At 36.7% G+C, this 21,707-nt stretch overlaps 3 protein-coding genes across 4 annotated transcripts; all 3 read right to left on the bottom strand.

Annotated features, from left to right (window-relative positions):
• Window positions 1–2,753: 2,753 nt before the first annotated feature.
• LOC103431343 (GTP-binding nuclear protein Ran1-like) lies at window positions 2,754–5,055 on the bottom strand. 2 transcript variants are annotated; one of them, XM_029094260.2, is made up of 9 exons: window positions 4,956–5,055; window positions 4,799–4,868; window positions 4,624–4,680; window positions 4,399–4,516; window positions 3,745–3,834; window positions 3,408–3,587; window positions 3,209–3,286; window positions 2,923–3,016; window positions 2,754–2,806 (listed from the first exon to the last, which is right to left on the bottom strand). In XM_029094260.2, the coding sequence occupies exons 1-8, from the start codon at window positions 4,956–4,958 to the stop codon at window positions 2,944–2,946; spliced, it is 669 nt and encodes a 222-aa protein (XP_028950093.1). In that variant the 5' UTR covers window positions 4,959–5,055; the 3' UTR covers window positions 2,754–2,806; window positions 2,923–2,943. The 2 variants fall into 2 exon arrangements, with proteins under 2 accessions (XP_028950093.1, XP_008367713.1); XM_008369491.4 differs by having other exon boundaries at window positions 2,754–3,016; window positions 4,956–5,048.
• A 3,364-nt stretch (window positions 5,056–8,419) lies between these two features.
• On the bottom strand, window positions 8,420–11,348 carry LOC103456170 (GTP-binding nuclear protein Ran-3-like). The gene is made up of 8 exons (XM_008395824.4): window positions 10,984–11,348; window positions 10,785–10,854; window positions 10,151–10,207; window positions 9,921–10,038; window positions 9,389–9,478; window positions 9,103–9,282; window positions 8,938–9,015; window positions 8,420–8,731 (listed from the first exon to the last, which is right to left on the bottom strand). The coding sequence occupies exons 1-8, from the start codon at window positions 10,984–10,986 to the stop codon at window positions 8,662–8,664; spliced, it is 666 nt and encodes a 221-aa protein (XP_008394046.1). The 5' UTR covers window positions 10,987–11,348; the 3' UTR covers window positions 8,420–8,661.
• Window positions 11,349–11,951: 603 nt separating this feature from the next.
• LOC103456171 (BIIDXI-like protein At5g11420) lies at window positions 11,952–16,635 on the bottom strand. The gene is made up of 3 exons (XM_008395825.4): window positions 16,189–16,635; window positions 13,952–14,449; window positions 11,952–12,813 (listed from the first exon to the last, which is right to left on the bottom strand). The coding sequence occupies exons 1-3, from the start codon at window positions 16,259–16,261 to the stop codon at window positions 12,287–12,289; spliced, it is 1,098 nt and encodes a 365-aa protein (XP_008394047.2). The 5' UTR covers window positions 16,262–16,635; the 3' UTR covers window positions 11,952–12,286.
• Between the last annotated feature and the right edge of the window lie 5,072 nt (window positions 16,636–21,707).

The raw sequence follows: 21,707 nt of genomic DNA, 5'->3' as shown, positions 1-21,707 counted from the left end.
CTTGTCAGATTAGTGAAATGAACTTCAGAGACAACACCCTCTAATTGATTGTTATAAATGTTCAAATGTTCTAAGCATGACAGATTTCCCAAGGACACTGGAATCGAACCTAATATTAAATTACACGAAAAGTCAAGCAAGCGTAAATTTTTGAAGTTACCAAGCTGGTATGACAGATGACCTGAAAGATTATTATCTGATAGAGCCAATAACACCATGCGACCTGGATTGCACCTAGACAAGCTTTCAAATATTTCTGAAACGCCTCCGCTGAAATTGTTTTTTGACAAATCTAGAACCATCAGCTTACAGAGGTTTCCCAATGAGTTTGGGACTTTCCCATCAAGTTGATTGTCAGATATATATGTCAAGATTGACAAGGGCTTTCAAGTTTCCAATGGAACTCGAAATTTCGCCATGAAAGTTATTTTTGGAATGAACTAGTGTTTCGAGATATCTAAAAGTTTACAACCAGTTAGGAATGGTAGAACTGATAGAGTTCTAATCGAGATTAAGAACTCTAAGACTAGTCATGTTTGAAATTCCACCTGGTAGCAGATGCAAAAAACATTCAGACATATGTAGTTCTACCAGCAGAGAGGAGAGTGTGCTTTTACCCTGCAACCAATGTGATACTTTGCTAAGATCTATAGCAGCAATGTTCAGGTGTTGCAAAAGAGAGAGGCTAGAAATCCATTGAAGGTTCTCAACTACAAAATCATTATCAAACAGACCAAGAGCACGAAGACTCGAGAGGTTTCCTAGTTGAGGAGGAATTGTACCTCCAAATCCCCGCTTCCAAAAGGTTGAGATATCTTAAACTTTTCAAAGAACCTAAGAAGCTAGGAATTAATTTCTATGCCGTCAAAATCATTGTTGTGTAGGTCCAAGTAGCTAAGATGCTTTAAATTGAGTAGGGAAAGATTTAACTTACCACCCAAAATCTTGTACCTAGACAAACTCTCACTCGAAAATTCCTCATCTGAATAATAACTTCCGAGGTGGAGCTCTCGGACATGGCCGGTTTTTTTATCACAGACAACTCCAGTCCAGTTACAACAGTCTCTTTCGCCACCAACCCGCAATAAAAGCGGGTTTGAAGGATCCTTGAGGTCTTGCTTGAACACCAGAAGTGCTTCTCTCTCATATTCTTTGCAAGGCGCACTGATGAGAATTCCATTGCATAAGCAAATGCTAATTGTTATAGCAATGCTTAGAAATCTGAGAAGTGAAAAAACCTTCACGGGGTTATCCATAAGGTTGTATTGACTATGTATTTAGTGCTTGAGGTGAGTGAAGAGCGATCCATGAGATCCAGTTATATAAACATATTATTGAGGAGAGTGGTCCAAATTGGCCTGCTCAATAAATTATTTGAAAGATTATGCTATTCCTGCTTTATAAATTATTTGAAAGATCACGCTCAAGAGTAGAGCCAGGAAATTTCATAAGGGTAGGCCATAGTTTTTTATTTAATTTTTAATTTTTGTTAAAATTATTTTTATATCTCCATAGAAGGTCTATTACACCATTATCACCACTAACAATATCGTCACCATAACTATCTATAGCCACCATTATACGTTGAACTCATTAGGTATCTATTAACAACCCAATGAATTTTATTTGTCAGATTTAGGTGGAGTAGACTAATTCTTTTCAAAGATGGGGCGGGCTAAACTAGAACTAAATTTCTACAATTCTAAGTTTTTTCACTAAGCTAGAACACAATCTAGCATAACAGTAGCTCCGCTTTAATTGTGATAGTTCAGTCGTTGATGCATGTAGTACTCATCGCATAATTGAATTTGCATGTAGTACTCATCGCATAATTGAACTTGTAGTTGCAAGACTTATTCCTTGTAGGTCAAGCAACAGGCAAGTCGTGATTGCTATAGCCTCTCTATTTTCTACGTCCATCCCCTCATCGACATCGACATCATGGTAGACAGTCATCATGGACTTGTTTTCAGGTCAGTCAAGAGAAAAAAGACAATTGAAAAAATACCGCAAAACTAGGTTTTAATTAGGGCAGAAATGTTAGTTTGGTTAATGTCTTCTCAAAATCTCTCTAGCCTCCGAAATCAGGCTAAGTAGTTTCGGGGTAATATTATCCTTAATGGTTGTGCGAGCACGAAACGGATAAGACTGCAACGAGCTTAACAGAATAAATGAAACTTGATTCAGATCCTGTGCACAAATTAATTTCTAATCAAGTCATTGTACATCAACTGGGTAATTGGCTGAATATTGGTTCTTTTGACAAAAATCATCTTACCTTCTTGCAGTTGCAGACGTGGGTGTTGGTTAGAGTGAATGTGATTCCTCGGTGCACGCAACTGCGAATTTCATCCCAATATTTTAGATTACTTCAAAGAAGAATTTGCTTGTATTAAAAACATCAGCTCATCTTCTTTCATTACCATAAGATAAAAGGGCAACATAGAGCCAATGTGGCTGTTGCTGGCATAACTATTGCTAAAAAGTCAAAAAGTGTGACAAAAACGTCTTACAGCCACACATTTAGCAATATATATTAATTTCTAAGTGTTCCTCTTTTTTTTAGCAACTTCTCTTATTTTCTGTTTAATCAATGTTATAATTCTGAAATTTTTAACAACATCACAAAGTCAATTCCATAAAGCTTTGCTTGTATTTGCTGGTAACTCATGAAGATTTCTGTAAAGAAAATGTACCGATAAGAAGTTCATTTTTGGTCTATTCTATTGAATGAGAAGTTAAACTACTATGTATAAAGGGAGAAAAAAGAACTTTGACATTTTTTTAATCCTCAACATTTCTACAATAATCCCTGCGAAATCAGCATAAAATGTCCAACTTAACTTGCAAAAAGTTAAATAGTTTAGGTCACATTGATAACATATTCAAAAGTACACCACACTGCCTTTTCCTCTACTACAAAATGGAGAATCATATAGTAGATCACGAATCAATCAGATCATCATCGTCATCAGGAAGTGGTTGTGCAGCTGCATCTTTCAATTCTTGTTCATGCCTGTTAACACCACCACACCAGTTTGTGTTAGCAAGAATTTCTCATCAAAACTAGAACATCAATGATGTGCTATCGCACCAAACCGTCCTAACAATTGCTTTTGAAAAATCCCATGTTTGTTAATCATATTAGGGTTGATCATGAAACCTTTTGTTAAAATTTTTTGAATCGAAGTGGGGGTCTATCACTTACTTTGCTTGTACAGCCATGTCAATATGAACCTCCGGAGGAGCAAGAGCAGGAGATTCAACAAAGTGAAGATCATTGTTTCTGCAGGGACCAACGGAACGTATTTCAGCACATGAGAAAGTTAAACAACGCAGGGAGAGGAAACGATCCAAACCATAAAGGAATATGGCAAATTCATTGAAATAAATGATGTATAAATTACCCTGCAAGCTTCCTGGCCAGGTATAAGAAAGGTTTCTCAAAGTTGTAATTGCTCTTGGCAGAAATCTCATAGTACTGGAGATTCTTCTTCCTGTGAAAGGTAACCTGCTTTGCTTTCACCTGCCTATTTTTCACATCTACCTTGTTTCCGCACAGAACAATAGGTATGTTCTCACAAACCCTGGACGACAATAGAGAAGGTGGTTAGAACTTAGAAGATCTTCAAGTTAAGAAAACTGGAAAGGAGGAACACCTGAAGGAAACAGAAAAAAGGGTAGAAGGGAGACAACACTGGAAAATCAGAATATTAAGAAAACAGTAAATAAATCACAACATACCTGCAGAGATCGCGGTGCCATGTCGGGACATTTTTGTATGTCAAACGAGCAGTAACATCAAACATGATGATGGCACACTGTCCATGAATACTGAAAATCAAGAAAAATAGCAGCTCATGTAAGTATTAAGTGCAGTAACAATAGACATCAACCTATTCAAACAGTGGAGAAAAGAAGATTCAAAGATAAGGGCAGATCCACACACTAGACAATGAAAGACAAACAATGGCTACAAAACCATTAACTGTACTGTACTTTGGTGTACAAGGAATAAAGATGTATATAATTCCTAGATGATTTGATTTGGCTTTGTATCAAGATTCCTAGGAACTAGCTAATTAACCGACATGATGTTCCAAACAAACCAGGTTGCAAAAAGAGAATGTGTCGAAATAAAGAAAAGGAAAATAATACCATCAATTTGGAGAATATATGCTAAAAATTCCCCACGTTATGAAAAATAACAAAGTAACAGAAGCAAGGGAAACATGATGAATTCGATGGTTAGGCATAACATATATCAAAAGCACTAACAAAACGCACAACATTGCAAATTAGATGAATACAATATCGCATGACTACAATGAAATATAGATTACAGTTAATCATGAACAGGATGCAATTAAAATAGAGGTTTGTGGTAAGACGACATACTAATAACCATCTCGGAGTCCACCAAACTTCTCCTGACCAGCTGTGTCCCAGGAGTAGAACCTGATCTTCCCAAAATTTGTGAAGAAGTCCAACGGATGAACCTCAACACCGATCGTTGCTGCAATTCGCCAAGCCACACAGTAAAATTCCAAATTTCACACACAAAAAAACCCAAAAGTCACTGGCAATCACGCAGAGATAATAAAAGGAATTTAATTTCCTTACGTTCATATTTCTTTTCAAACTCTCCGGTCAGATGGCGTTTCACGAAAGTGGTCTTCCCTGCACCCAACCAAATACAGCAAAAGTTAGGATTTGACAAAATCTTATATCAGAATGAACAAAAAAAGGAAAAAGACGATATTGAAGCTTAACAAAGAGAAAAGCGAAAAACGTGTACCTGTTCCACCATCGCCGACGATGACAAGCTTGAAGCTAGGGTAATCTACAGTTGGCTGATTCGGAAGAGCCTGTAATCAAATACAACAATGATCGTTTTCGATCAGAACAAAACCCTAGCGAGCGAACTGCCTAGAGAGAAGAGAGAGATTGCTTACCATAGCAAGAGAGCTGCAGAATGTGACTTGATTTAGGGGTTTGGAGGAGAGGGAAGGGTTTGAATTCCGCGGAGAACAGTAGTACTGAAGAAGGTGAAGGACTTGCGGGTTTTATATCGGACGGACGCGGAACAAGCACGCCAGAGGTTCGGCTTTGATTCAAAGCTATTTTTCCACCGTTGGATTCCAGTCCCGCTTAAATTCTCCGCTTGAATTTTATTCGTACACGTGGCACCTACTTCCCCAATGGGCCAATATGCTTAACAAATCAATTCGTTTAATTTTTTTTTTTCCTCTTAGTAAATCGATATTTTACACTAAAATGAGAGGGAATTCGACTAAGCCACATAATGCGCAGCGTAATTTAGTGTCGAATTCGACATCTACGAGATTCGAACTTAAAATTTTCCTTTTTTATTTTGATACGTTGAAAGGTTACAAATTAATTCAACATCTATTATCAAACTTAACACAAATTTTAGGGTAAAAGACTGTTTACTACCCTCATGTTTTGTAGTTTTCAACATTTAGTACATCAAGTTTTTTTCGTCCTAGAGTCATACCTAAAGTATTAATTTTGGGACAGTCTCATACATCTGTTAGTCAAACTGTTAATTCTCCCGTTAACTATGATGTGGCACCCATGTGGACAATGATTGGGCGCCACGTGTCATTCACATGGAAATTAAAAATAAATTATTTATAAAATAAATAAATAAATATAATAAAAATTTATACAAAAAATTAAAATTAAAAAAAAAAAAAAAAAAAACCTTCATCTTCCCCAAATGCCCATCTTCCCATCACCCACACTGAAAATCCCAAAAATATGGAGTTCATGGTCTGGGTTCGCGTTCACAGTCGTTGGGCGAGGGGGGGGGGGGGAGGAACTGTGTTTGGGCTGCTGTTTTCTTCCTCCTCCTTCTTCTTCTTCTGGGTTGCAGATTCGGTTTTTTTTTTTCTTCTTCTTCGTCCTCCTTCTGGGTTGCAAATTTTTTTTTCCTTCTTCTCCTTCTTCCTTCTTCTTCTTCCTCCTTCTGGGTTGCAGATTTTTTTTTTTTCCTTCTTCTTCTTCTTCTTCTTCCTCCTTCTTCCTCTTCTTCTTCTAGGTTACAGATTCGATTTTTTTCTTTCTCATCTTCTTCTTCTTCCTCCTTCTTCTTCCTCTTCTTCTTCTGGGTTGCAGATTCGATTTTTTTTCCTTCTTCTTCTTCTTCTGGGTTGCAGATTCGGTTTTTTTTTTCCTCCTCCTTCTTCTTCTTTTGGGTTGGGGGTGCGGGGGGAGGGGGGAGAAGGGATGTTTTTTTTTAATTTTTTTTTATAACTTTTATTTAATTAATTATTTTAATATTTTTAATGACACGTGGTGCCCAATCATTGTCTACATGGGAGTTACGTCATCACTTAACAGGAGAATTAACAGTTTGACTAACGGATGTATAAGATTGTTCCAAAATTAACACTTTAGGTATGACTCTGGGACGAAAAAAACTTGATGTACTAAATGTTGAAAACCACGAAACATAAGGGTAGTAAACAGTATTTTACCCAAAAAATTCATCACCATCATCTATATCAACCAAACATGAAAAACTTCAAAAACAAAAAAAAATGGCAAATGTGTCTCCTAGAAATCAACACCAATTTTTATCCTAAAACCTGAAACCTAAACAAGCGGTGACCACATCAAACAGCCTACAAAATGCAGAAACAAGCACACTAATACTCAAGTCTCAAAACAGCTCGTTGTCGTCGGCAGGAAGTGGTTGTGTTTGTGTAGCTGCATCTATCAATTCTTGTTCATGCCTGAAAAAACACCACCACAACGGTGTCTTAGCAAGACTTTGCCAATCAAGAACTCAGAGTATAAGCACAAAGCAAAGAACAATTTGGTGTACTATCGAAAGCAGACGGTGAAATTTTTTATTTTTTATTTTTACAGTTAATGGGGTCTATCACTTACTTTGCCTGTACAGCCATGTCAATTTGAACCTCTGGAGGGGCAAGAGCAGGTGATTCACCAAAATGCAGCTCGGTGTTTCTGCAGAGACAAACGGAAGTGACGGAATATTAGCTTTCAGCCCACGAGAAGGTAAATAAAACCGAGAGAAAAACGATCCAAACCTAAAGGAAAAAGTTGAAAATTCATTGAAATAAATGATGCAGAAATTATCCTGCAAGCTTCCTGGCCAGAAACTACTAAACCAGAAACACAGAATATTAATAAAGGGGATAAATAAATCTCAAGTAACAAACCTGCAGATATCACGGCGCCATGTGGGAACATTTTTGTGCGTATGGCACACTGTCCTTGATACTGAAAGTCCAGAAAAGGAACATTGCGTAAGTGTCAAATACAACGGCAAAGGAGATGCAATATACAATGTCAGCAATTTGAAACACGTACATTACGGATGGAAGAATCCTCTGGTTTACAGAAGTTGAACAAAACAAATAATTCCGAGATAATTATGATTTGGTTTTTATGTTCAAGATTCTAATTAACCATAGAACATGATGCTTCTATATATTGAAACACGTACATTACGGATGGAAGAATAATCATGCCAGCAATTTGAGGAATATATGCAACAACAACAAAAATCCTAAGTTCTAAAACAACAAAATAAGAGAATCTCGAAACAGAAAAATGTTCAAAGCTTCGTAGTCGCTCCAATGGCGCTTTACTAATTCTCATAGATGTTGCTTTGCATGTGCAATTCATTATTCATAGGTGTGGTGTCTTCTAAAAAGGCCTCGATAGAATAGTGGTAGAACCCTAACCCTAGTTTTGCCTGCACATGTGAAAGTAGGCAACATTGCCTACTTTTGGGGAGTAGGAAAAGTTTGCCTATTCAATTGACTGTTCAATTGACTACTCCATTGAAGCTTGATTTTACCTATGTAGCTCATGAAAAGGAGTTTGGTTACTCATTTGCCTATTCCATTGAATATGCTCTTACTAGAATTAAGTCTTGTTTCGAGGTGCTATGCTTTTACTAGAAACAGGTTTTAAGAAGCACAAACCCCAATCAAAACCTCGTCAAAGCCTGTCGAAGGACTTTTTACTTTGTCAAAGGCCCTGAACCGTAAGTTGAAACTTTCTTTTGCAACTTAATACTACAGTTTAATGATATTTCTGTTTTTTTTTCGTAAGTGTGAAGTCTTAAAGCATCTTCAATGGTATAGACAACCAAAGCAGGCAAGATTGTACTGTAAAGACTGACGTGAAATATTGCTTACTCATTTGCCTCATGGAAAAAAGTGTCATATGCATACCAAGTAGGCAAATTATACTTGATTATAACGGTATTAGTTCAATTTGGATTTGACAAGATCCCTCATAGAAACCGAACTGTACCAAACCATACCATTATTTAACATTTGGTTCGGGCTCTTGGGCCTAAACCAAACGGTTACGAATCCTACAGCATCTTCCACAGAAGTTTCCTGAAAAGATTGGCTACATAGCAATAGAACGGCATTGCATAATATAGATTGAACAAATTGTCGGAAGATGGCTGATACGAAGCCAATTCAACATCAAAAGAACTTGGCATTCTCCAATTCACATCCTCAATTGACCAGGAAAATCAACACTTACAAACAACAATACCAGCAGTTTGAGAAAAAAAAAACAAAACAAATGGTCCGAGGACCACGAACAATAATAAGGGAACTCTCAACCAGACGACAACTTCCACATCTACTCGAATGCTTCATCATCATCATCCGGAAGGGGCTGACTAGCAGCTGCAGCAAGTTCAGCCTCGTGCCTGTATTATCAATTACAAAATCAAACGTAAGCTCCTGTTTGCAACAACTCATCAAAAAGTACCAACACCAATGCGTTGAGTCCAATCATAAACCGTTAGCCTTTTTTCCAAATCTCTATATTCCTAGTCACTACATTAGACGTGTGTGCGCAAGTGTGGGTTGTGTGTGTGTGTGAGAGAGAATTTGGTTACGAAATAAGACTTACTGTTGCTGTGCAGCAAGATCAATGTGCACTTCTGGAGGAGCCAAGGCAGGGGATTCAACAAAATGCAAGTTAGGATCCCTACAAGAAGCCGCACTTTCAGTAACTTAAACCGCACTTCCAAAAGTCACAAGAAAAATACATTTATCTACAACTCAAAGATTTTACCCTGCAAGCTTTCTGGCAAGGTACAAGAAAGGCTTCTCGAAGTTATAATTGCTCTTAGCTGATATCTCATAGTACTGCAGATTCTTCTTCCTGTGGAAAGTAACTTGCTTTGCCTTGACCTGCCTGTTCTTCACATCAACCTTGTTTCCACAAAGAACAATGGGTATGTTTTCACAGACCCTGGAATTCAAAACACGATAACCCCAAAAAAAAGTTAATATCAAACCCAAAACCTCATTGGGTGAAATCCATGCGATAACAAATAATGAAAATTTTGCATGCAAACCTGCAAAGATCCCTGTGCCATGTAGGGACATTCTTGTATGTCAACCGAGCAGTAACATCAAACATGATTATAGCGCATTGCCCATGGATGCTGTACAACAATGTAATTCAAAACCCCAGTAAGAAAATGTCACATTTTGGGGGATAACAATCAAACATGCATGGTGACTAATAACTACAAAATGTTCATGCATCCACCAGGAACAAAAACTACAGATAATGACATGAATGCATAGAGTATAAAGCATCATAATCAATAAAACAAAGGTTTCGTCATCACGATTTGCATACCACATCTCAATGAAGCATGTAATCATTCGACTAAAAAAACAACATTGAATTAGCACTATACAAGAATAAGCACCAACTTTAGACTTGGCAAATCCAACAAACCAAATCTCGAGTAACAATTAATGCTGATAAGAATTTAGAAAGCAGAATACTTGTACTCAAAACACAGCCAAAAAACAAAAGCAAACAAGCTTGATAACAAACTTCAGCCAGAAATTTAAAAAAATCTAAAAAATACTCACTAGTATCCATCTCTGAGACCTCCAAACTTCTCCTGCCCGGCTGTATCCCAGCAGTAGAATCGAATTTTTCCACAGTTGGTGAAAAAGTCCAATGGATGAACCTCCACACCAATAGTTGCTGTCCATTAAACAAGAATGTGAATGAGTTACATAGATCACAGAATGGCAAGGGAACAGTCAAAAAAGAAAAGACCAACTCAAAAGGGAAAAGTGGTACGCAAGATACTTACGTTCATATTTCTTCTCAAATTCACCAGTAAGATGTCTCTTCACAAAGGTTGTCTTTCCTGCATCGCCAGAAAAGTTTCAATTAGGGAAAAACCACAATTACAAACAAACTACTCAATCCATATTGTCATAGTTACAAACTTAAACCACAGTTTGAAAAAGAAAATGTCCACAATCACAAATAACAAAAACCTTATTACACCGAGACAGTATCAAACCACCAAACATAATATTTAAGCCGCATTTGCATTTGAATCATTATAACAAAGTTCAAGAACCGAAACCCCAGTAAACAATTTCTAGAGAAGCAAGAGGTTTAGATGTACTCTTAGTTCATTTCCACTGCTATTATCGATTTGCAATAATGTGATCAATATCAAGAGGAATCACCCTACAACTATATAATCACTAAAAAATCCAAACTTCACATTTACCATTTCGCTACAACTACTCAAAAAATTAAAATCTTTAACCAAATTTAAAAATCAAACTCCATATTTTCCAAGCCACAAAGTTCGCATCTGGCTCATCTGAGCTCAGAAACCAATCCATTTTGTCCAAAAAAAAATTCAGAAAACGAAAGTTTTCTGAGAAACCAAACAGATCATGAATCGGAAGAGAAAATGAAGGGCATACCTGTTCCACCATCGCCGACGATGACGAGCTTGAAGCTCGGGTAATCCACGGTCTGCTGATTTGGCAAAGCCTGCAAAATTTCACCCAAAAATTTCAAACAAATTAGTAAAAAATCGGTTTTCTCAGCAGCCAAACAGAAAACACAAAGATCAAAAGAATCGGACAGAAATCTTCCCGAGAAAAAAAAGCGAGGACTTACCATTTGAGTCTAACGCTGTGAGTGGCGCGGAGAGCAGGGCGAGTGGGAGAGAGAGAGGGAACGAGTTGAGATTTGTTTAGGGTTTACGTAGTCACAGTCTTTTCAGAGACCGTAGCACTTCATTATGTTAGCTTCAATGTGACGCAGGGATGTGGGCCGTCCGATTGTGACAGCAGGGATGATCTTGATTGACACGTAGCAGAGTCGGTTTGACGTTTTGGACTGTGCCTGGTTTCGTCGGACCCGGTTTGAAAGATTTAGTCGGGCTCTTGGGCTTGGGCTTTGGGCTGGCGTAAGCCGTTTTTATCATTAAAAATGCTTTCGAACTCTCATTTATTTGTTCACTTTTTTTTCTGGTTTCTGGCATAGATTCATGAGTTGATGCATTTGACATGTGGATTTGATCTAGTGATATTTTTCTTATGATGTTGTTAGAGGGCATTGAAAGTTTTCTCACGTTGAAAAGAAAGCTTTGCGTAAATAGTTTGTATAATTTGGGTTTCTCTTTTATTGTCAGTTGATTTTAAGTTGGATGTTCACATTCTGACGAATGTCAAATTTTCCTTATATGGTCTAATTGCGTCACTTACATTAATTTTCAACTGTTTGAGATCTTATGCATCACGATATAACGCAAAGAATTAAGATTATAGGAAGTTAAGCTTTTGGCATGTTTACTCAAGGAAGTCATGAATAAGAATGAGAAGGAACAGGTATCAAACCAACTCCTCCCCAATTATGGTGCCTTTTGGACTCACCAAAGCCTAGCAAATCACCTTGACGAAGCACAAAACAGTTAAGAAACATGCTCTCTAAAATGGTTTCTTTATTATAAATGATATTATCATCTAAACTACACGACGAGAAGGGTTTATTCGAAACGCAATGACGTTGAATGGATCAAAGATGAATAAGCTATTTACGAGGACAATCTATCACTTGCAATTTTCTGCAATGATTTTAAGTCCTTTTTGTTTTGGAAATAACTAATATCATGTATTCCCATTTATTTTGCTCATGAAAGTACATAACCATTGATAAAAATCAAACTATTATTATACACTATTATTCCCCATTAGTATACATACATATATGTTTAAACTCACACTAATCCCGCCTCTTCTCTTCTTTAAAAAGCACTCATAAAATGAACCAAAAGTTCATCATCATCTTCATAACATAACCCAAATTAAGCGACCTCATTGTATATCATAAATATACGGTCTCATTTCCTCACGTTCATAAACTGAATTCAAACCCTAGCTCCAAGCCAATTTGCATTTACCAAATTTGCCCTCACTGTCTAGGGTTTCCGAAGGCTCAACAGCTTCACGTCATCAACCACAGGTCCACACAGAGAAGAGAAGTCATCACTCCTCATGGTGTAATATGTGCTTAGAAACATGACACGTGTCCGGGTCGAAGCCGCCACGAATTTGAGCACCGCCCGCTTGAACCCGCCTTTGCCTTTGGACTCGTAAGGCACTTTCACCGTGTTCTTGTCTGCAAATGCCTCCACAATCATGGAGCCTTCGCATGAGTTGCTTGCATCTCCTACGGAGAATGAGAGCACATAGGTCTTGCCGGGGATGGTTCGAACGACTTGGGCGATCGCGCTTTCTTTTCCGGCCACAAGTTCGACCGCTCTTTTGCCTTCTGGGACTGAGAAGTGGTCTGAGTCTATGTACTTCACTGCTTTGAGGGACTCCACCATCCAGCCTGGTAACGGGGAGTGATCATCTTCTATGTTTGGTGGGATCAAGACTCCCCAAGATGTGTTGGGGAACACGTATGGTCCTTCTTCAAATCCAGCGTTTTTTAACAAGTTCTCTGCATTAGGGTATATAATTAGGCAATTATCGACGTAAATCTAGATCATTGATCAAGTTGATTTTACATGTAATGTACCTATAACATAAATTTACAATATGGTAACATTCTAACAACAAAACGTTACCCTAAGTTTTCAGTAAGTCCGACAATAGAGTGTTACCCTAAAGTTTCAATTTGGTACACTTCAATTATGCATGCATCAATGTACGAAGGGGAGAGACATGATATACCCTACAATTTTAATACAGAATGGGAAAGAAGGTCATGGCAAGCTGTGATGTCCAAGACAATGTGGCCTAAAAATTAGGCACTGCACGAGCCTATATTGATGAGATTTGCTTTCAACACCAACAATTGATGCATGTATGTGTACACTTTATTGTGAGACTCGTACAAATAAACAATCCATGTGAACTCACCATTCATGTTTTTATGAAGTTTAAATTACCGGCCTCAATTTATACAACGGAAACTATGATAGTGTTGCCTAATTAGCACAACTTTCATCCGAAATGAATGAGATATACGGTCAAGTGAGACCAAACTATAAAATTTCATACTTTTGTGAAAGTTGTCCTACAAATGACATGATCGATAGAGTGCTTGTACACAAGTTTTTCTCAACTTATAGCCTCAGAGTCATGATTAGAGCCAACTAATAAAGGAGCATTGTCTATGGGGGATGACTGAGAAATTAAACGGAAATATGAGATCTATGGAATTATCGAGAATAGCAAAGATTTACCTAAATTGATATATTTGTTCTCCCCTCAAGGAACCACTATAGTTTCTGTGGTATTAAAACTTTTACTATTGATGTCACGCATGTCAAAAACCTAGGCAGAGGGACCCAAAAAGGACATTTGCCATCTAATAATTGCACCCACAGCCCTGAATTATTTAGCTTTTCTGATGGAGGTGAAACAATTGCTCCATACAGCTATACAAAATGTGTGGTCCTTCCTTATAGGAGGACCCCATTTTTACCTTAAGACAGACATCAGAATATCTCATTGCATGTAACTAGGTCACCTATATTAAGCAATTATAGTATCAAATTCAAAATATGCTCGTGTTATATTATCATACTGTCAATTCAAATATAACATGTTAGGTATCTGATAAGAGAACTTACTGTTGGTTGCTCGAGGAGGGTACAAAGTTCGGATGGCGACCGAATCGATCAGAGGCCCGCAAGCCGGATCCTCCTCGACTCCGGGGTTATGCAAAACAAGCTCAACTGTTTCATAATCCGCCTGAAACGCCCAAGCATATGAATCCCACCCGTTGCTGCTATACACTGTTTGGATAGGCAGCACTCCGGAGTCCGGTGCCACAGAAACGTTCAAACGTTCCTCTTGAGCACAAGTCCTCGCTGCACTAAAAGTGATTGAGTAGTACAACCCCTTAGTCACTTTAATGCTCTGCTTAATCGAGGCCTCATTTCCGAGCCTAACTGCGTAGGCTCCCTCGGGGACAACCAGCAACATGTCCCCTTGCTTTTGGCCTGACTTAATGTATTCCACAAACCCAGAAATCTCCCACTTTGGTATGGCATATCGGCCGATCACTTCTGAACCCTTTATGTCTGAGGGCTTAGGGGGTAGCTCAAAATTGCCATTTTCTAAGTAACCTGCATTAGTGTATGACATTGTTTTAGGAAAGGAATAATTTTTTATCGCAATAATCATTAATAACAGCACGACAGATATGCAGAATTAATTCAATAAAAATACAAAATAAAAAAGGCATATACACATGTTAAACTGCAATTGGCGTGTAAAAGTAAGTAGGCATGGCCTACTTCTCAGCGAACAAACATAAAACGTAGTACAAGAATGTGGTCCATGTGACATATAAGTAATGAGTAATGCGTGTACATGAAACTATGCGATAAAACTATAATCAAACGAACGTAGAAAATCTTGTTGGGCACAAAATTATGACAATTGAACTCGAAAAAGTCGACCACAAGAAGAAATACTCTTAACCAATTCAGTTACAAACATTTTTAATTCAGATGTTTGCTTTATCTTATGAGATGATAATTAACTAAACAATAATTGTAATTCTAGACCAAGTTATGCATGGTTGAAAATGAATTGGCCTTTTTACTGTAAATGGTAATAAATTTGATGTTATACAAATGTAGTGGATTGGATTTTGGTGCGCTTGTAAAGAGATTTTTAAATATGTCGAAAGATAAGGGATGCCACGTGTTATTATATAGTTGTGAAATGTTTATGTTAAAAAATTAACTGAAATTTTTTCTTCATTAAATTTACTTATATAATGACCAGTAGTTATCATTCAGATTTTCAAAATAAATTTAGGCACCCATGTGAGGTTTCTGACACTCTGCGAAGCTAGTAAATAGATTGGTACCGCCACAGAATAATATTAATCACAACCGTCCAAACATTTACTCTAAAAGATCTGAAGGGATAAGGAAATGGAAATCCAAAAAGATAAAACCAGGAGACTTAATTTAAAGAATAAATTTTAAAAATTAAAAGATATTGGTATATTTTGATAAACGTACTTAGTACATATTTTAATTTGTAAATTTAATCTTCAAATTTAATCTCTCTAACATTATCCATTAAAAAAAACCTTTGGATAAGGCAAAAGATGCAGTTACAACTCAGAAAATAAGAAGAGATTGGTGAGACCTAAATGACAAATTTACCCCTCAAGGAATTCAAAATTTTCGAAAACTAGAAAAAACTTAGGTGAACAGAAACCTCAATTCCGGTCACCCTTCTTCCTCTATGACCATGAGTAGACGAAGAAGACCCTCCACCCATGTATCCAAGAGATGAACCTATGCTTAAGTATGAGGCTATTTTGGTCTTTTTCACACAAACTTCATACATAACCTTGACAAATTAAGCTAGTAAAAGGTGATATACTAATAAAATTTGTGTAGTAGTCCCTGAATTTAGGCCAATTGAAGCTTTGATCGCTGGAAGTAATAATCTGTGAGTACTTGTCTCTAAATGCATCACAATGTGAAGTAACGATCATTTTAAATAACCTATTAGAATTTTCGTCGCTTATTTGTTCTTAAAACTCATTTATTTTGAAGAGAATTTTTATAAAAAAAAAACCATTTGCTTCATTTTGTAACAAGTTCGGAGATCAATACTTACGAAATTTTAATTTCGACCAAATTTCAAGAAATACTACTCCTATTTCATCAACTATACTAGCAAGATATACGGCAACCTGAAGTAAAGTATGAAGCATAACGGCCAAATACCTAAGGAGCAAGATGAAGAACTGAAAAGGACCAAATAAAAATGCTTGAATAAATAATAAAATGAAAATATTATTTGTGTTAATTAATTAGTGTGATATAAAAAGCTTTACCATCGATGAGGGAGAAGGCTGAGTGGCAAGTGGCAAACAACAGCACCGACAACAAAACGGCTACCCCTCTCATAATTTTGATCAATCAAATTCAAACTCTTTCTGCAAATTTTTGAGGTGTAAGCTGGTGAGCAATGCTGAGTGGAAGGAAAAGAGGGAGAGAGGAAGGGTTTATATGCATGTCAGCGTCCAAAGTTGCCCTTAGGTTTACCGAATATAACGAGTTTGCCATTCGAATTTTTGACTATCTTCGCGCGGCCTGTGAAATGACGTGTTTAGGCTTGAGTTCTTTTGTTTTTTGTAAGGGGGTGAAGTGCATATGTCGACATGTGATCCGAATCTGTATGTGTTGTGGCGGATTTGAACCTGAAGACAAAAGCTGTTTTAAGGTCACATGGTTTCGTTCAACCTTGGTTGTTGCGAAGCATGCATGCCCACGACACCCTTGTATCCTCGCACATTTGAATACATGTTTGAAATCCAAGTTCACGTTAAAAAAGTGGTATTCTTGGGAATGTTTGAGATTACGTTCGAAAGGGATGGCGTTTTCTGACAATCAAAAGTATCTTTGTTTCTGTTTGATAGAAAAATTTAAAAGTGTTTCTGAGTCGTAAAATTATATTCTATTTTTTTTTTAATGAAATACGTATGAGCATAAGCGCTTTTTTTTTTTTTTTTTTTACAGAAAACAATCTCGAACGTGACGTTAAGTACTCTAACTTTGTAGGAGCCAATTCAAATGTATGTGAAAAGAAATGGTCGCGTTGTTTCGACCAACTGACTCGATTAACTAAGGAATGTACAATTTTGTCTTTTAGAAATGGAAATGAAGTTTGTTAAACAATTAACCATAGTGAATGGAATTTGACAATAAGTGGGGAATGTTTTATGTGTTAATGACATATTTGACCTTATACTATTTGGTGAGGCACTGAGGCCAAAGCACATGCCATTTATTAATGTTTGTTTGGTACACTAGTATTCTTGCCGGTGAGGTCGTATGAGATAAATGACCTCAAGAGAGGCAGCCACACACGGTCTTATAATGCTCACTTCTTAATTAGCTCGATATGTTATATTAACGTATTACTAATTTGATTTAAATCTTAATAACAAAATAAGATGTACAAATGAAGATTTGAAAGTGATAGTTCGAGAGTGGAGTAATGATTTTTTTAGACGACATGAAACCGATATGTAGTTAGCAAGTTCATATTTTTTTGAATCAAATACAAATATGAGACAACCAACTAAACAGGGATAATAAAATCATAAGGTTACCGTTGTATGAATAAAAAAAAGATGCATTTTTCTATTTATTCTGTATATTTCATGTGAGAAGTTGTATGTTTGTTTTTTCATACATAATACGAGATTGGAGAATTGAACTTCGAACCTCATATGCAAACAAAAAAATATTTGTAATCACTTGAATTACAACCCTTTTTGCATTGACAATAAATGAAATTATTATTTCTAGCTCATGATATAAGTGGAATTTAAAAAATACAATTATGAACAGATTGAATAAAATTGAGCCTCTTAAGACGGGCATGCACACTTCTCATGAGTAATGTGGTAACATATGCTAAAATATAGCAAATTAACATTTTTATTTAAAAAGACCATTAAGCAAAATATCCAGTAAAATAAAGGATTTGAATTGGAAATGCTTAATATCGGAAAAGATCATCTTCAGATCTCTTCCACTAAATTCATCCCATCAATCAATCTGGGTTCTTGAAATTTGATCCAACGGTTAAAAATAGGATCCTCCTTTAAAAGTTATAATCATTTTAACCGTTGAATCAAATTTTAAAAATCCAAATTGATTGATGGTATGAATTTGATGGAAAAAATCTGGGGAGGATCACTAATATCCATTAAAATTACAAAGGTTCAAGGTTCAAAAGACCAAAGTACCCCTAACCCGAAAAAACACATCACGAGGAATGTAGGGGAAGTGATTGGGGGTGATGTTGGGGGGACCCATATTTTCATCCCGAAAAATCTGAATTGATCGTAATCTGAATTTGTGTAGGATCGTAGCACCCCATGATTCTGGCCGGGTTCTGGGCTTGACATACGAGCAATATGTGGGCCTTTTTTACCATTTAAAAAAAATTATTAAAAATAAAAGGAAACGAAGTGGGCCGGTTTTGATCCAGAGCCTCAACCCCCAGGATCGGCTGCATGTGGACGACCAGCGTAGGCCAGAAATCTAGGGACTTGTCCCCTTACTTTTTGGACTCTTCTTGATACTCACTGGCCCAAAGTTATGATTGACCACCTACCATCTACCATCTAAATCAATATTAATTTCTCTTAAGTATTTGTACATGGATAAACAAATCATTTTATGGGTATCCCTTTGGATAAAGGGTATGTATATATATATATTTGAATGTAGAAGTTATAAGGTGTCGTAGAAAAGAGAAAACTTAGGAAATTAATTATTAAAACTTTTCATTTCAAACGATATCAACATGTATGTCAGTTTCTGTGTCTAAACAAAATGATCATTTTTCTTTAAAAAAATGAAGTATTACCTCTCTAGTGATTCATGTCCAAGGGCGAGGGTACATAGGAATGAGAATGGCAAGTCCATAGGGAGAATTTTTTTAAAGAAATTAGTTGTATACAATTGGTGATAGAAATGTCGGCTTTCTCACGAAATTGAAAAGTTACTACACACGAAATTATCTTAATTTAATTAAATTGTATAATTAGTGTATAAATTAAGATGTGTTAGAAAAGTTTTTCTCGTCAAAGAAAAATGTGACAATCTTTATTCCAATTGCTGCCTAATGCAAATGATGAAATTTTAAACTTAGATTAGATATCCTTAAATTTCTGAACAATCACAACAGTGAAGATTAGCCAATAATTAAACAATGTGAACTTGGAACTAAAAATACTTAATGGGTCCAAAAATCTCAATAAAATTTTTTTTGGTTGTTTGCTTAGATATGCGACAAGCATGGAAGTAGCCAAAGAATTTCAACCCTAGGATAAAATGCCAAAACCGATTGACATGAAATATACAGCATCACCATTTTCTCCACTTTCCAATTGATCCCACCACAAGAAAACAAGCACCCCTTTTCTTTTCCCAAAACGACTGTTCCTATGTCTTTTGGGCACGGGACCAAATGCATGCATGATCAAGTGTCATCGTCAAAATTGTCAGACCTCAGCCATTTGCATGAATTCATCGCTGCATAACGTTTAGTTCAGTAATATTATATTATATGAAGAAAAATTTAGCATAATAACATGTCAGTAGACTTAGATCGAGACATCACAATGACAATTAATCTGTTTCTATATAAGTTTTTCTCTTTTTGATTACAATTATTCAGTACCTAATAACTCTTTGCAATAATCTTTGAGTAATCTCAATAAGATAATACTTATCTTATTTCATCTATAATTTGGAAATCAAGCCAGGAAATAGCGCAAGAAAACGAAGGCTCGACTTTTAGGGTTCATGCATGGTTGCACACTTGCACGTGAAGTTGAAGTGCCATGCATGTTATATTATGATAACATTAACGACACTGCATATATGCCATCTAGATCTCTTTCCAAGTTGGATATATAGGCTCAATAGAAACGTAATATTGTGGCAAAAATTTGGAGAAACGAATTCACAGTTGCATTACCAATATTGACATGAATGAATTTCATATATACAACTATACAAGCATATATTATCCTTTATCCAATGAAAGCCATCACTCATTCGGATAATACCACAAAATTTGAAAAATAATTGTTATGGTTTTCAGAGAATGATAACCATGGATGGTTTGATCTTGAGCTTGTTTCTGAAATCAACTTCGAACCAAATAGCTGCACTTTCTTTAGCTATACATGGAAAATGACATGCTAACCTATGCACTTTAATTGGACAGATCGGACGGTGGCTGTACTCTCCATGTGGCAGCATTTAATTAAGTTGTCTCAAGATAAGATAATGATGTAGATCACTTCTTTTGCAAACAGCAAAATTTAAAACTTAAACTAGAGGGGAAATGTTTTTTTTATTTTTTTATTTTTTATTTTATTTTACAAATGGTAGCACAAGTGAGTCAGATAACTATATATATTAGGGGGAATGAAATTAGTGGAGATCGAACTAAGCTATGAGATTATTTGCAGGAACCCTTTTGGCACCTTTCTCCAAATCACAAGTTGACATTTATATTATTAAGGTGATATATAAGAAAATATAAACCGAAACATTAGATGGGTACGTTAGAGTCTAGTATTTTTCTATTTGCATACCACTCTCGGGTGACACCGTCAGCACTCATGCATATCTCCAGCAATTGAAGAAAAGGGACATGAAATATCCTGCCTATCCTGAATTTAATTCACCTAAAGCAACCTCACATTTGAAGTGAATCTTCAAGATTGGATAGCATATCTCAATCTCAGATGGTTGTTTTCAACTAACAATTATAAGCTTTCAGATGTAACACAACCCAACTTTGTGTTCAATGATTTGAATAATAATTTGACCTCCCAATTTTCTTGATACACAGGTTCGTGTGTTTGGGTTCTTAATCCTTTAGGTACCGTTTGGTACACATACATGATAGAACGGGACGGAAGAGAGGTTTCATGCTACGTTTGGTGTATGCTCAGATCGGAATGGAACAAAGGATTAAATGACAATCGTACCCATCCACTCCGACGAGTTCGACCTTACCTGAGCCACCACCGACAAGTTCAATGTCATCCCTCACATCTTCCGCCTAATCCTCGTCGTCCCATCCCTCGAGCGACGGCGTCGGCACGTCTTGCGAGTGGGTGGTCTTGAGGTTTTTGTGGTGGAGGGCTACGGTCTTGTCGTGGGACTAGCAGGGAGGAGGGAGGCGTCGGGAGGAAGGTTAGGTTGGGTTCATATGGGTTTACTGGGATTGGGTTAGCCTGAGTTGCTGAGTTTGTGGTGGAGGAGGAGGAGGCTACATGAGAGAAGGAGGCTAAGGGAGAGAGAGGGTAGATAGTGAAATTAATGAAAAAGAGGATGGGTATTGTTGTCCAACAAGTTATTATTTTGTGTTCCATGGGGAAGGGTGACACAAAAAATTAACTAAAATCCGTTCCATGAGACAACGCATCCTAGGTAAATTGGGGCACCAAACGGTAGAGAGAGAGAGAGAGAGAGAGAGAGAGAGAGAGAGATCCTGGTGAAGAATCATAATCCTAGGGAGACAATGTGGAAGATGGTTTAAAGCATGGGGCTCATGGTACATGGAATGCTCGGTGGTAAATTCCAATTCGTGCGAGTACGATTGTTTACAATTGCATGTATACACTAGTTTTTCATTTTTCGCAATGGTTGTGTGAAATAAAAATTTAGGATGAACAGATAGTCCGATGCATTTCTATTTTACAACTATTGTGAGAATTTTTAAACAATAATACTAGCGTCACAAAAAATTTTGTCAAGTTTTAGTTACTTATTGATGTAACAATTTCTTATTTGTTATGAGTAAAAAAATTAAATG

This window comes from Malus domestica, chromosome 15, assembly GCF_042453785.1.
Source record: "Malus domestica chromosome 15, GDT2T_hap1".
Lineage (NCBI taxonomy): Eukaryota > Viridiplantae > Streptophyta > Magnoliopsida > Rosales > Rosaceae > Malus > Malus domestica.
Note: the sequence above shows the minus strand (reverse complement) of the source record. Positions and strands in the feature narration are given on the sequence as shown.